At 40.4% G+C, this 15,400-nt stretch overlaps 1 protein-coding gene across 1 annotated transcript in view; it reads left to right on the forward strand.

Annotated features, from left to right (window-relative positions):
• LOC121073276 (deleted in malignant brain tumors 1 protein-like) overlaps positions 1-15,400 on the forward strand; it is a 90,712-nt gene that overhangs the window by 15,580 nt on the left and 59,732 nt on the right. The window contains 10 exon segments of the mRNA XM_040564058.1: positions 221-295; positions 1,088-1,241; positions 1,448-1,656; positions 2,285-2,457; positions 3,039-3,427; positions 5,315-5,592; positions 6,271-6,439; positions 11,775-11,812; positions 13,784-14,095; positions 15,032-15,343. Coding sequence (XP_040419992.1) covers positions 221-295; positions 1,088-1,241; positions 1,448-1,656; positions 2,285-2,457; positions 3,039-3,427; positions 5,315-5,592; positions 6,271-6,439; positions 11,775-11,812; positions 13,784-14,095; positions 15,032-15,343 — 2,109 coding nt within the window.

Below are 15,400 nucleotides of genomic sequence, written 5' to 3' on the forward strand. Positions count from 1 at the left end.
ATTGCCCTTACTTTGCCTGTTATGGAGAAGGTTCAGAGCCACATTTCCTGTTTCTGTTTTGCTCTGTCCCCACGCTGGATCCCCCACGCTGGATGAGACCCCCATGCTCTGCATCACCAGTGCGACTGGGCAGCAGCAAATTCACCAGTGCCGGGAGCAAACCTGGTCATGCACTTTCCTCCCAAAGTCCCTCACTTGTTTCTTTCTCTTTCTTCCTCAGGAGCTATAAATTCCACGACGAGCCCATATCCCACCACAACTCCAGGTACGTCTGCATCTCCCATGGCTCCTCTCTGTGCATTCTTCTTGGGCGGCACTGGTTACCAGCCCAAGCAGCTTGGTGGTCTGATGCTGCCCTGTGCCAGGTTTGGATGGGCAGGAGGCTGCACGCACCAGGGCAGGGCATGCTGCTGCCCCTGGGGCTGTTGTGTGCCTTGCCTGCAGGCATGGAGAGTGGAAAGCTTCACAAGAGATTGCGCTTTGTTCCTCAAGATGTATCTCTTCAGGGATAATATTCCTCCCTTGTGATTTTGGACTACACTTTTTAATACCTCAGTTTGGTGGTTGGATAAATACCTCAAACCCTGTTCCTACTCCAGTTTTAATTACTTTGTGTGTGTTTGCATTTTTCACTATTTTCCTCTGCATATATTTTGATTTGTTTTAGTTACTAATGCATAGACTGGAATTGTAGTAATTACATTCTTTAATTTATTCCATATAATTAATTATTTTTTCTTCTTTCATCCTACACACTGCTCCTCTATGACTCAGTTTCTTCTGGGGATAGATTTCAGCCTCTGTTGATTTTGCTTCTGACCTTTTCTATACCTTGTATTATTTGGGCCAGTGTCTCTTTCTGTCTCTTGTACACATATATATCTTAAGTCCACCAACTTCAAAGTAGCACAGAAGAGTCAGAATTCTTTGATTAAATCACCCTTGTAGTCTCAGTTAGAAGAGTATATCCATCCAGTTTCTCTAGAGACTTTACCATCAGTTGCTATGGCTTGGGTACATAAAATGTATATTTATTTGTTCATAGGCAAATCTATGTGAATCACATCTGTATCTCTTTTTTTTTCAGCTAGAAAATATTTTTGTGGTGGCTTATTGTCAAGATCCTCCGGAACAATTCAGAGTCCTTTTTATCCTTCAAATTATCCAGATAATGCAAATTGTTTGTGGGAAATACAAGTGATGAATAATTTCCGCATTATGCTCACATTTAGAAGCATTCAGTAAGTAAATTTCTTGCTGCTTGGGCACTAAATAGGGCCCAAATCTCAATGGAAAGCACAGTTCCCAAGTGTGTTTCCAATACTTATAAAGGAATTTTAAATATTATCTGGAAATTGTGTGAATGCAGTATCTTATTTTATTGTTCAGCACTTGAAAACTGAAGTTTACCGAATGTGTTTACCCTATATTCATGTTGCTTCCTCAGGTTGCAAGGTGGATGCCAGAATGACTATATTGAGATCTATGATGGGCCACCCAATACTTCTCCTCTGCTTCGAAGAATTTGTTCTGGGTATAACGTTGCCTATACATCATCCTCAAACCTAATGACCATCAGATTTCACAGCGACTCCAGATATTCAAGTAGCGGGTTTTATGCTGAATATCACTCCTTTCCAGCAGATCAGAATACCAGTAAGTTTCCTTCACTTAATAATGTTTTCTTTGCTAAAAGGCTTTTATACCCTGATTTTATTTGTCAGGTAAGTATTTGTTAACATTGTTGAGCCACTCCCACAAAGATGATATTCCTTCTTGAATTTCATAACTAGTTATTGACTGATCACTTTCAGACAATAATTGCTTTTTACTTTAAAAAAGACCTTCAATTATGTAATTAGTTGCCCTTAGATGTTTTCTATGATGGTCAGTCTAAACTTATCTTTCTTCTTATCACCTCATTACTTGCACTTTCTTTTTTTTTTTTTTTTTTATCCTTGTGGACAAGTTTTCGTAGAATCATAGAAATATTGGTTAGAAAGGCTATCTGGAATTTTCCTACTCCAACTTTTCCAAGCAGAGCTATTACCTACACCATATCAGCTCCATTAAGCATTTATCTAACAATGAAGGCAAAACTGGATCTTGAGCTGCTGAGGTTTGTCAGAGACTATTCATATCTAAGTGTAAAGTGTAAAAATAAGTGTTCTGGTTTATGAATTCTCTCCCCTAAATGGTAGTAGCTTTTGCATTTGGTGAAGTTTTAACATATAAGCATTATCAATTACCTGAATTCACTAATAATTCATATTTCCTTCACTAGCCCTTGTGTGCTTGCCAACATACATGCATGCAGTTATAGAGAGAAGCTATCTCCAGTCACAGGGCTACTCAGCGTGGAGCACCAGCTTGTCTGATTCTTCTTGTAGACCAACAATTACATCGACTCAGGTTATATTCAACATTCCATACAACAGCTGTGGTACACGTAGACAGGTGGGTGTCGATGTATTCTTGAGAGGTCTCCAGGTCTGGGCATAGAAATTTAGTAGACATTTGGAAAACTGTCAAAAATCACAAGGGGCATTGTGGTCCAACGGTATTCAAAACACAGAAAAGAAGCATGTGTTTTGGGAGGCTAAGCTCTGTTAAACATTCCTACTTGTCCTTCCCAAGTATTAGGTAGTCTCTGTATCTATTTCAGAGTGATGTTCTAGAGAAGAAAATGTAGGATAGAGTTGAGTGAACAATCCCATCCAGGATGCTTTGTGTTTTTGTGTATGACGTATGAGGAAAAACATCTTCACTGTGAGGGTGACAGAGCACTGAAAGAGGTTGCCCAGAGAGGTTGTGGAGTGATCCTGCGCAATGTGCTTTAGGTGACCCTGCCTGAGCAGGTGGGTTGGACTAGATGATCTCCAGAGGTCCCTTCCAACCTCAACCATTCTGTGATTATGTGATTCTGTGGCATGTTCTTTCTGAATAATACGAGGACCTGGCACATACAGAAGTTTATACTACACAGTGTGAACATGACTACATGTATTAATTTTGCACTTATCTAATGTGTTGAACAGGGCGACAATGAAACGATCACCTATTCCAATGTGATAAAAGCATCTGTTTCTGGTTCCGTCATCAAGAGGCAAAAGGACCTTCAGTTGCACATTAACTGCAAAATGCTCCAGAACACCTGGGTGCAAGTAATGTACATTGCTGATGACGTTGTTAATGTCACTGAAACCCAATACAGTAGATACAATGTGAACCTGACATTCTACAATTCCTCATCGTTCCTGTGGCCAGTGCATGACTTTCCTTACTATGTTGACCTGAATCAGAATTTGTTCCTTCAAGCTTCTCTTTACAGCTCTGACACAAATCTGGTGTTGTTCGTGGATACATGCGTGGCATCACCTGATCCTAATAATTTTACAACACTGAAATATGAATTAATCAGAAGTGGGTAAGAACTTTCTTAGGAATTATTTTAAATCTGTGTACACAGTTCTTAAAGTGCTTCACTTATGAAAGAGGTAATTTAGTGCCAGTGTACATTGGTTGCAATTCTCAATACAAATGCACTTCTAAGAAAGACTTTCTGGCAAAGCCTGAATAAAATTAAATATGACAATTGAAATTCTATTCAGAATTTGCAGTAAAGCACTGAGGTCTAAACTTGTTTCTGACATAGATGAGTGAAGAATTTCCTCCTTATATCTGATCTAAATATACCCTCTTTTAGTTTAAAGCCATTACCCCTTGTCCTATAATTGTATTCCCTGACAAAAAGTCCCTCCCCAGCTTTCCAGTAGGTCCCTTTAGGTATTGGAAGGTTCTCAGGAGCCTTCTATTATGCTGTTTTGCAACAATGTTATTCAAATATTGTTAATGATAACTAGATAATGATAACAAGAACACAACATAGTCTATTCAAAAAGAAAGCAAATTCCTTAGACTTTTCTTGCTATTCCAAACATCTAGGACATTTTGCTTGATTTGCTACAAAATGTGACTTTTGATAAAACAGTTGTGGTGTCTTGTAAGGAACGCAAAACAGACAAGGAGATAGAAGCATAAAAGTGTGACTCTTGGAGTCCCATTTTCTTCTAGGACGGAAAGGCCTATGCTAATTTATTTCCCTCCTGTGCTAGGTAGGATTTGAATCTTTCTGCCTCCTGGGAGGGTGTTGATATTGGTAACCTTAGCAAGGTAGGAGTGTAGTAACCTACCACTAGGCTGGAAGGTTACAGCATGTATCAGGCTTAAATGTCCCAGTGTCTATTGCCTGCCAAGTGAATGGCTTCCTTTTCACACGTTATGTGAATCTGAGAAAGGTTTTCCTCTTGTTGGGATTTCTTTTGATTTTTCTTTTTTCTTTTTTGTAAAAATATGTATTCATTAAGCTTTGTGAGCAGGACACTCTCACAGGAGATGGAGCAAATAGATTCTGATCTTTTTCCAGTTATTTTTTATTCATGTATTATAGAACTGTGTCAAATGGAAATGTATTGACTGAATGTTAAATCGATAATATCCATCTATAAATATGGGTGTTGGGATATCATTGCAGTCTAAAATAAACCGTGAGGACTGTAAGGTCTTTATTAGGCAAACGAGCAGTGAAATATTTTTGGAGATAAAAAAGTAATTAATGACAACTTTGAAATATTCTGGGGTAACAGCTGTGGGTGCATCATTTCACGGTTGTTAAATTTATCTGGAATGACCAAGATCTAGTTTGGGTAATTGCAAAGGCTAGTCACTGATAGAAGGAGAAACTCCATGACAAGAAAGTTAACATAGCAACTTGCTCTGTGAAATGTGGAAATATTTGACATCTGTCAAGTGTTGGAACAAGTGTTGAGCAAGATACAGTTGGGACAGGTGTTGAGCACAGTACTCTACAAACACCGAAGGACTAGAGAGCCTATTGCTTGCCTATGATGATGTGTATCAGAATAAGTTTTGTTCTTCCAGGGTAGAAATAGGCCCTTTCTGCTTCTGCAACAACCTGCAGGTAACCCTGTTAGCAAATGCAGAACAGGTCCTCACCTGTACCTTAAACACAGAAGACAGCAGAACTACAAGTTATTTTTCAGCTATTCATGTTTACAAGAACTTTGTTGAGTTATGAAATGTATATATTTTGATTGAAATCACTGGCACTGTTACATGTTTTTGCCTTTTATTTTCTCTTGCTAAAAACATACTTTTGTTAAAAATCCTTTTGAGTTCCCTTATACTCTTACCTTGTGGTTTTATATCTGAACCTGAAGCATATTGCACAGAGATAGTGTAATAGTGTTTCTAGTTAAGACAACTAATCTGTTACTTTCATATCTCTCTCTAGGTGTGTCAAAGATCCTACCTACTCTTCTTACTATTCACCATACAGAAGTGTCAGTCGTTTTACCTTTAATGCATTTTCATTTGTTGGACGATACCCGTCAGCCTTCCTGCAGTGTGAGCTGGTGGTGTGCAGGCAAAATGACTATTCTTCCCGCTGCTATCAGGGCTGTGTTAACAGGTTCAAGAGGAATGCAGGATCTTCGCAGGAAAAAATGAGTGTTATTGTTGGACCTATTCAGCTTCAGGAGGCTCCCACTGAGAACAGAAATGCTGGTATTGGTAAATAACTTCCACTTGTATTTAATGCAGGACTCTCTATGTTGCTGTGCATTTACATATCAGTTCAGAAATCTAGTTCTGAAATATGCCTTTGCTGGTTTATTCACAACTCTGCTATAATTATTATGGGCGATTTATTTTATTTTTTAAATAATGGATATAAAATTGTTTTATAAAGTTTACAGACTATTTCCTTTTTATCTTAGATCACCTATTTATTCTGCATGTGTCAAATGGCAATTGATTAAGTTTTGGAAGAGAAATGAGATGTAACCCATCTACCTGCAGGATCTGTATTAGATTTTCAATGCTGTCCCTGCCTGATTTGCATATCTCTTATTTATTAGTGAACAATCTATAGGTCCCCTTGAAAATGTTTTCCAGTGTCCTATAGCTGGTGTTTCTACTGTCAGGAAATAGCATCTTATGGTCTTAAAGTGTAATCATTATAAATTCTTAGTTCCTTTATAATTTCTTGCCGTAATCTTTACTTGTTTGGTACGGCCACAGGATCATTTGTTAAACAGTGTGTGATAAAGCAATTTGTTTTCTGATCAGATCCACATTGCAACATTTTATATCAATTTCTCTTTGCCTCACTAACTTTGAGATTAACCAGCTCAGTAAACAAATCCACTCTATTTGCCAAAGCCACTTTATTTGCTCTCGTGTGCACAGATCTGGCCTCTAATATCCAGGAGAGAGGGGAGTCTGAGAGCTTAGCGCCTGCTGCTAGCTCTCATGTTCCTCTGGCTGTGACCGCCGTGGTGCTGGCAGCTGCCATCCTCACCGTGGGAGGATTTCTTCTGAAGCGCAAACTGCAGGAACCCACCCCGTACCAGATAATGTGAGAGGTGACCAAACATCTGCAGGTGGAGGGTGCAATTTGAACATTTCAGCGCATCTCAGCTGAGCTCCTACTTTGAAAGTCTGTCTCAGGAAACTGATTTGGGTGGCTTGAGAAGGAAGAAGTGATTTCTTTTGCCGTGCTTATATGCATATAAAGCATATGGTAGTGTTTTACTGATATGAGATACTCTGGAGAGTAATCCAAGAAAAATATTTATTTTGGGTAAAAATATCTCTGTAATCAGCCATAAGCAAAAATACACACTTTGCACATAAGAAATTGCTCCAGTACAACCTTCCTTGTTTTGAGGGACACGGTTCTTCACATTTAGGTGTTTCTCTGAGAAAATGTAGACCATTTCTGAGCCTTTGTATAGAGGATGAATATGATCAAACCTGTTATGTAAATGTGTAATTAATAAAAACAAAAGAGAAAACATTTTAAGAGCAATATTTTGTGTATTTGCAAATGCTTTTCCTATGTGTTTGAGCTCCCAGCTAAAACATTTTCAGATTGAAGAACATGATTTCTGACAAAGTGAATTTGCCAAGCAATGATACGTGCTCTCGTTCTTACGCATTTCTAAATCTGTAGTGGTGGGTGGAAGAGAGAGTGTACGTAAGTTGCCATAAGGAAGTGTCACTGGTCTCCTATCCCCACGTGAAAACAAAATAAAAACGATAATAAAGGAAAAACCTGTTTGGAAGAACTCACTTACTATGGTGGAAAGGTCACTGGTGTTTGATTGAGAAATGCACCTCTTTAGACATTCTTATTTTCTTGTGAGCTGTGAAAGAGGAATATTTGTTGGGAACAACATAATGTACTATGCTTGGGGTGGGCCAGAGACCAAGTAGTGACCTATACTCCAGCGTTACATCGTGTCCTGACGTGGAGGATGTGGGCAGCTCAGTGCTCATTTCAGCCTGTATTATAATCATTTCAGCCTGTATTATTTCTTCCTGTAAACTGCCTTTTCTAGGTGACCCAAGGTAGGCATCTTCCCACCCCTCCATGCTGTGGAAAAGGGACTTTACAAGGTGGGACTGGCATTGCCCACAGAGAATGGAAAGGAATTTTATTGCCTGCACATGAGGAGCAAGGACTGAGGAACATCCTCCCCTCCTCTACTTACAGCTACATTTGAAGGGCAGAGCAATCCAGGAAGCTGGATTACCTTTCATCTAGTCCTGTTGTGCAGCCTAGAGATTACCCAGACTTGGAGGTGCTCAGCATAGCAGACCCTTTCCTGGTCTTGGAGTTTTCTGCCTCGCTAGAAGAGGACCTTCCCCTCTGTTCTTCCCAAATATGTTGTTTTCTCTCCTGCACAAGCTCTCTTTATGGCCTTGCAGCTGCAGTTGTGCTACTCCACCATTTTCAGGGCATAGCCTAATGGCACTTTTTCTATTTCGCAGTCCCAGAGTACCTTTGTGATCAGACTAGCAGAAAGATCCGAGGCCTAGGGTGTTGATGCCTCCCATCTGTAACATGCCTGTACTGTTCAGAACTGAGTCTTCCCATGCTATTCCTGTGCCAGGGTTTCCAGATGTGGATATATGAGAATTATACCAGAATACAAGGAAGAAGTACCAAGTTCTGTGGTTTCCATATTAAATGTTCCTGCAGAAAACACTGCTAAACTACTCAACCATTTGGTGTCTCAGGATCATTCTCCTTACCTCCCCTCACCTTCTGTAATCCACAAACATTGTCGATAATGCAGAGTTCAAGAAAACTGGAATTGGTGAGAAAAAAAAAGGTCATGTTCTAAAGTAAATGTGCTTGGTGAAAGGCCCCTCTGCGAAGAACCTTCCCTCCCACCTCTTGTCCTACCACATTCAGGAGCTTTTCTAGTGGTAAATCCAGTTTATTTGACTCTTACCTGTAGATGGTTTTGATCTGCTTGCCTCCTCACCATTAAACAAATGCAAATGGACTTGTAATGACATTTTTCATGTGATACAGGCAAAAGAGCCCAAGAGGCCATCAATAAACCCAATAAATAAGACTAAGCCACCTCATTGGATCATAACTCAAGCATTCAGACTGTTGTTCCTTTGTGCAGAAGTCTGTGGATACCTTCATTCCATTGTAGATGGTTTTTGAGTAGTCATGAATGAAAGCTGATTAATATTCTATGTTCTTTCAATGGTTTTCATCTGAACCTCACAAAAGTTAGTATGTCTGCAGAAGTCTCCTGCAGAAATAGGCAGCAGAACTGTTTTCAAAGCTTAATGGATCTTCTTTCACAGACTAATGTGCTGAAAAAACATTTCAAGCTGCTAGAAAAGTCCTACAGGTCCTACAGAGAAAATATGCATTATTATGAGACCTATCTACCCAATGGGAAGGATGAAAACATGCTTTGTATGGTATTTGCATTAATTAATTCAATTTAATATGAACACTACGTTTATCTATTCCTACTGTGCAGATGGTTTGATAATTAAGATCTCTCGAAATATGTAGATCTTTGACATTTGTAGCAAAGGATTAATTAGTGAAGAATGTACTGGTAAATAAGTAATCTGTGTTGTTCCTTTACCTGGACGGCTACGTGGGTATTTTTTCCATTTGAACCATCAGGGAATCATTTGTCTGCTCCCCTTCCTCCCCTGCCTTTTCAGTTATTACAAGAGTTTGGAGAAGAATTGCTATCCATCACTTATTCTTGCTTCACCGATTGCAGTGTTTGGTTGGTCAGCCAATATACTGTATTTTTTCTGCTTCTTGCCAAGTTGTCAAAACCAGAAGAATATGAATAGTGAATACAAAGTCTTGGGTACATTTCCTCATTGATGTACGAATGTGGTTGTTTGGATAAAGAAGAAATATATTTACCCTTCGTTTATGTTTGCTTTCAAGGCTTCCAACATTATATTTGGCCTCTTGTGTTTTGCACTTCCTTCTTCCATTCCAATAACGCTGGCCTTTGTGGAAAGATCTTCTCAGTCATTCTGTTGGGCTCCTGGACTTCAGTCTTCTTCCTTGATGACTGCCCCTGGATGCAATAAATTTGTATATGACAAGAATTGTGCCACAGATTTTGACTCCTGGTAATGCCATCCAAGCCATGGTGGCTGTAGAAGTAAGAATCAAGATGAAGAACAATATTTTGGCTCTGCAATCTTAGGATGGTCATCAGCCTTTTATTTTAAAATAGTTAGAACACAATCAAACAGGAAAGTAGCCACACTGGCAAAAGAATCATGAGTGAGAAATAAGCATTATTTTATGCTATGGAAAAGCGTTGGATTCATTCTGCAAAGAACAACAGAGAAGTAATTGTCTCTGTGCAAAATTAAACAAGGAATATATTAACAGAAATTCTTAGATCTGAATCATTTTTTTTCATTTAATGGTTCAAAAGATAAGAGGAAAATTTAGAACAGATTTAAGTTGCAACCTACGTAATTTACCTAAATATGCATAGAATCCACTGATTTTTCTGCCTAATTTTCACAAAAAGTTATCTGCTGATCCTGATTCTCTTGACAGTTTCTTGCCATCTAAGCTTCACAGTGAACAGAGCATGAGTTTTGACTTGAACTTAAAATGTCAGAAAGGAATAGGTTCATATTGGGGCTACACATGTTCACTTCAGCAGCAAGGGTCTTCAAATGTCTCAAAGATTTGCTTATAAAGCTTGGCTCAGTCTTTCTAATTGTCTGGAGCAAGTTGTCCACATAGTATGGTAAAGTATGTATCGCACACTATGGCATGAGATCCTCTCTGCTTATGGATGAGGTTCCCAAGCATGTAAACTAGCAAGCAAGGTTTCACGCCTCTCTGAGGTCTGTTTCTCCTTGCATCAACTCTCTTTCCCCATGTCCTGGACTGGTAGCTCAGCCCGTGACCACTAATTGCCCCCTCTCCTTTCTCCATGCCTCCACCATGTTGCCTCTGTAGGGGTTCTAGAGAGTGCCAGTGGCTCCCTTCCAGTGACACCAAGAGGCTGCAGCCACCTGCTACCTTAACCCTCTTGTTGGATCCATTGCCCATGGCAGAAGCATTGACGTTGTGGTGCAGCTAGCAATTTTGATAGGACCAAACTATCTTGATTAGGTGTCTCTTGGTCATCATGTTACGTTCAGCAACAGCCACTGTTCTCATGGGTTATGTTCAGAGACCCCCAGTCTTGCTTGAACGTGGCGTTTTCTTACCATATTTGAAGTATGCCAAAGCTGTAAGACGTTCATGGCTCTCCAGGAAGGTTGTCTTACTAGCTGGAACCAAGTTATGAAGCCCTCTAACTACTTTGCTGGAGGAAGCCCGTTTCAATTTTAAGCTCCCACTACCTTCCGTGGACCTGCCAAGAAATCTCCCCATAGAAGAAAAATATGAGATTCATCAGCCAAAAAGGTATCTTTGGATAAGAGCTCATTTTGTTTGTACAATGAGATGATTGTAACACCTATGGTAGCATAAATATTTCCTTCCAGGCAGTGGAAAATGTTACTCTTGAGATATTATCTTAATGCAGAAACCAGGATGTTACAAAATATTGAATAACAAATCAAACATATTTTTGTTTCAGATCATAGTACCGTGATTATTTTATCGTCCTCCTGTAGAAAAAGAGATCGATAAAGCCACTCCCCTTCAGAAATAGACTATAAATTCTGATGATCCTTTCTATCAACAACTCTTGATAAGATGGGTACCATTATGATATTGATGTGCCTACTCTTTTTTGGCCCAGAAGTTCTGGAGGCCAGATCAGGTAAAGCACTTAGACTTGTTCCAGGGCACACAGAAAATAAAATATAAAGACTGTTGATTCCATAGATAGAACTGGCATAGAAAATAAAATATAAGGACTGTTGATTCCATAAATAGAAATGGCATTCATGCTGGTACCAGTTTGGGCAAAAGATTAAAGGTGAAATTAAATGAGAAATTAACAGTTTTAGTAGAATGAAACTGTGCTTAATCAGTGTAAATGATAAGAATGATTTAAAACATTTAATTGAGGGATAGTTCTTGTCTTAGTGTCTTGAATCCTTGCTAGAATTGTGTCTATGACTATGTTACATATGAGTGATTCTTCCAGTTACAGAAATTTGATCTAAGAATTATGGAAGAACAAATTTGTTTTTCACTAAAATGTATAATTATTCCAGAGTATATGTACGTGTACATATGCTACGGATAAAATATTGCTTGCATTATTTGAATCTTCTTTGACATACAGTTTAGTGAAATATAATAAGAGGTTAATTTTCATAATCTATCACTGTGGATAAATGAGTGACAGATAAAAATAATCAAAGACATGAAATGATTTTCATTCAACTTTCTTTTTGTCATTGTCTTTTTTCTTACATGATAGTTTCTATCTCCTAAGTGACTTAGATGGCTTTGAGCTAAGTAAATGTAAATCCTAGAATAACTGCAGATAATTTTTCTAACTACCTATTTAAGCATCATTATGTTAATTTATGTTGCCATCATCCACCTCATCCAGTTTTCCTCATCTGTCCTCTGCTTGCCATCCTACTCTTGCTGTTGTAGTCCTTCTCTCTGCTTTGGCTTCATTTCCCAGCCCCTGCCTCTGTTCCCTGGGCACAGTAAGTTAATTTTTTTTCCAGGTTTGCTGTTCCAATTCTCAAAAATCCTACAAGTATAGTTTAAAAATGTGCATCTTCAAGTAAATACTCGAAGAAACAATTCCGATATAAGTCAAGGGGCAGATTTGTAGCTTCTTGCTTTGAACTGGCAGTTAAATGCATACAAATAGGGAAATATTTGGTTTGGATACTGTCTTGACAATGAATCAGACGCGGTGAAGAATCCTGGAGCTGGTAACTCCACAGAATTCTTTTGCTTTGGATGACTTATTCAGAGTTTAATAACAAGCTAAATATCCATTTGGCAGACATGCAAAGCATGACATATGCAGCATGCATATTTTGATTTCCAAAGTGTAAATACTGTAGATCTTAAGTTACACCGACATTTTTATGGTGACTTACTTAGACTTGGAGGTAAAGTCTTTAATAAACTTCTTCACCAAAAATGAATCTTTAAAATTGATATTTTCACACAGTTCATGCAGAATGTCTAAATTATGAAAAAGCTAAATCAAACTGAAAAGCAGACGGGTTTTATCTGAATGAATGCATTGTAACAGCAGATATCAGGTGTACTCATCCAAGGTTATTGAGCATTTCTTTATTTGTAACTCTAATACAATTTTATAGGTATTTAGGAAAGTAAAAGCCAGTGGATTCCTAATGAACTTTTTATAATCCCATTGAGTTCATTGTCTAGTCTTTTGAACACTTAGCAGAATTATTCTGGTAAGATTACTCTTAAAAACTACAGGATTTGTTTGCGATGTGTGGACCTTAGGTTTTTAAAATTCTCTTAAAAAATTTTACAGGAAGACAAATCCCAATTAAATCGCATAAACCAGGGAGAAAAGGTAATAATGGCTATTGTTTTCTCAAAAGTTCTCTAGTTCTTTTTCTGAAGGATTCATTTGGTCTTATTTTGACATCATTTAAACAAAGTAGCACACTGATGTCCTTAATTTTAGACTTCGGTACTGTACAATGTCAAATTACCTGCCTGGTAATTTTTATACAGCACCCCATGTGCATTTATTTAGCAGTCCCATGTGCACAGGTTTAGGAAAAAGTGGTCTTGGATGTCCAAGCTGCATCTTGCTGTCCCTTGCTCCCCTTGCTCTCCCTTTGCCCCTTGCCTCCAGGTCAGCAAAGGCTCTCTACATCATGCAGAATTGCTATACATGCACACTTCTGGTAAGACACAGGCTGGGGGCAGAAAACTGTGCTGTACTTCCTAAATTCCTATAGGATTCAAAGCAAATGGCTACATCTCCTTGTTCTTTACCATAAAGCATTTAGATTGCAATGTAAAAAAAGGAAACACCTAAACATGATATATGTTCCTAAACTACATGTATTTTGTTATGTGAAAAATTTCAGTGCTATTTTTCTTAACAGAGTTTTACCTACATTTCATTCTGACAGTGAAATTCATTTTCTTTCATTTCCTCTCCTGCTGTGTTTTTCCTATCAAAAATGTTCCTTTCTTGCTGAAACAGTTTGTGCTTAGCCATCTGTCTAAGTTTCCTGTCGAAATCTTGCATGAAATATCATAGGAATATGTGCAGCTGATTTGGAGATCTGGCAGAGAGGAAGAAAAAAAAGTGGGGTCTCTCCCTGTATCATCTCTGTCCTCACAGGCGTTTAATACTAGGGTAGACAAACACCTCCTAGGAATGGTGGTAGCCTGGGGCAGGAGGATGGAACTTCTTAAGTTCACTTCCATCTAATTTGTCTGACTCTGTGCTCAATTCCCTCTTTCCCAAAGGAACTGGTCTCCGACTGGTGAATGGAAGGCACAGATGCGAAGGTCGTGTTGAGCTTTATTATGAAGAACAGTGGGGGACTGTGTGTGATGATCTCTGGGACCTTTCCGATGCCCAGGTTGTGTGCAGGCAGCTGGGATGTGGCCGGGCCATCTCAGCTCCAGGCAGTGCTTATTTTGGCCAAGGCTCAGGCAGCATCCTGCTGGACGATCTGCGGTGCCAGGGAAATGAGCCTGCCCTGTGGCATTGTAATCACAGCGGATGGAGGAGACACAACTGCAACCACCACGAAGATGCTGGTGTTGTCTGTTCAGGTGCTGTCACTTTTTTTTTGTTTTCCAAATACTTTTTCTACAAATTGCACCCAATATACAAGTGTCAGCATAGGGATATGCAGATGTCCTCCTCCCGAGATAACAAAAAGCTTGCTGTGATATCTCTGTTTGCTGCATGCATGCTGTGTTCCTTACATTTTAAGTGACATTTATTTTCTACTTGGCATCTGTAGCTAGGAGGAGCCTGTAGAGCAGAGCTGCCAGCCTCACCTGGCCAATGGTGTCTGTGATTTGGAGCAGGTGCCAAACAGTACTTTTCCCCCGTGTCACCATCTGTAAATAACACTTTCAAGAACAATTTTAAACTGGCTGTTACCCTCCTCCATTCTCTCCATTGACCTATCAAAACAGAGTATGCCAAAAAAGTAATTTCTCCCAACTTCACTTCATTCCCTAGGAACTGGGTCCGCAGCTTACACAAAGACATACCTATTGCACAAACACAGTCCTCATGTGGGTCGTGTTTTTGTTTTGTACTCACAGAAAGGACATCTACAACACCAATATCCTCCACGGTAGGGATGACCACCTCAGTGCCAACAACCTTGTTGTCAGAGATCACCTCCACACCACCAGAGACCACACAAGTGGAGACAAGCACCGCCTTGTCGACCCCTATGCTGGAGACAACTGCTGCACTGACAACGACCTCTGTATTCCCAGAAGGGACCTCCACAGAGCCAGTGCCCTCCACAGCAGTCTGGTTGACAGAGGTCACCTCCACACCAGCGACAAGCACAACAGGTAACCCACCCAGGGTCACTCACCGAGCCCTGATCACCCTTCCCACACCTGATGGCACAGGAGGGTCTGCAGGGAGGATGTGAGCAGAGCATGGGAACAAGATGGTAGTTCGGGCTGGTGGGTGGGGGAGGCAGGACATGCAGTGACCGCCTTCACTGTGCTGTGTCCCAGGTGCCCACCTGCGTCTGGCTGACGGCCGGCACGGCTGCGAGGGCCGCGTGGAGGTGTGGGACGGGCGCAGCTGGGGGACGGTGTGCGACGACCTCTGGGACCTGGGTGAGGCGCAGGTGGTGTGCCGCCAGCTGGGCTGCGGCCCCGCCACGGCCGCCCCGGGCAGCGCTCGCTTCGGCACTGGCAGCGGCCACATCCTCCTGGACAATGTGTGGTGCCACGGGAACGAGGCCTCCCTGCTGCTCTGCGGGCACAATGGTTGGGGCGTGCACAACTGCGTCCACAGCGAGGATGCCGGTGTCATCTGTGAAGGTAGGGAAGCGGCTCCACGTGGAGCTCCTGGCCTTCTGTCCCCTCCAGCCCCGAATC

This window comes from Cygnus olor, chromosome 7, assembly GCF_009769625.2.
Source record: "Cygnus olor isolate bCygOlo1 chromosome 7, bCygOlo1.pri.v2, whole genome shotgun sequence".
Lineage (NCBI taxonomy): Eukaryota > Metazoa > Chordata > Aves > Anseriformes > Anatidae > Cygnus > Cygnus olor.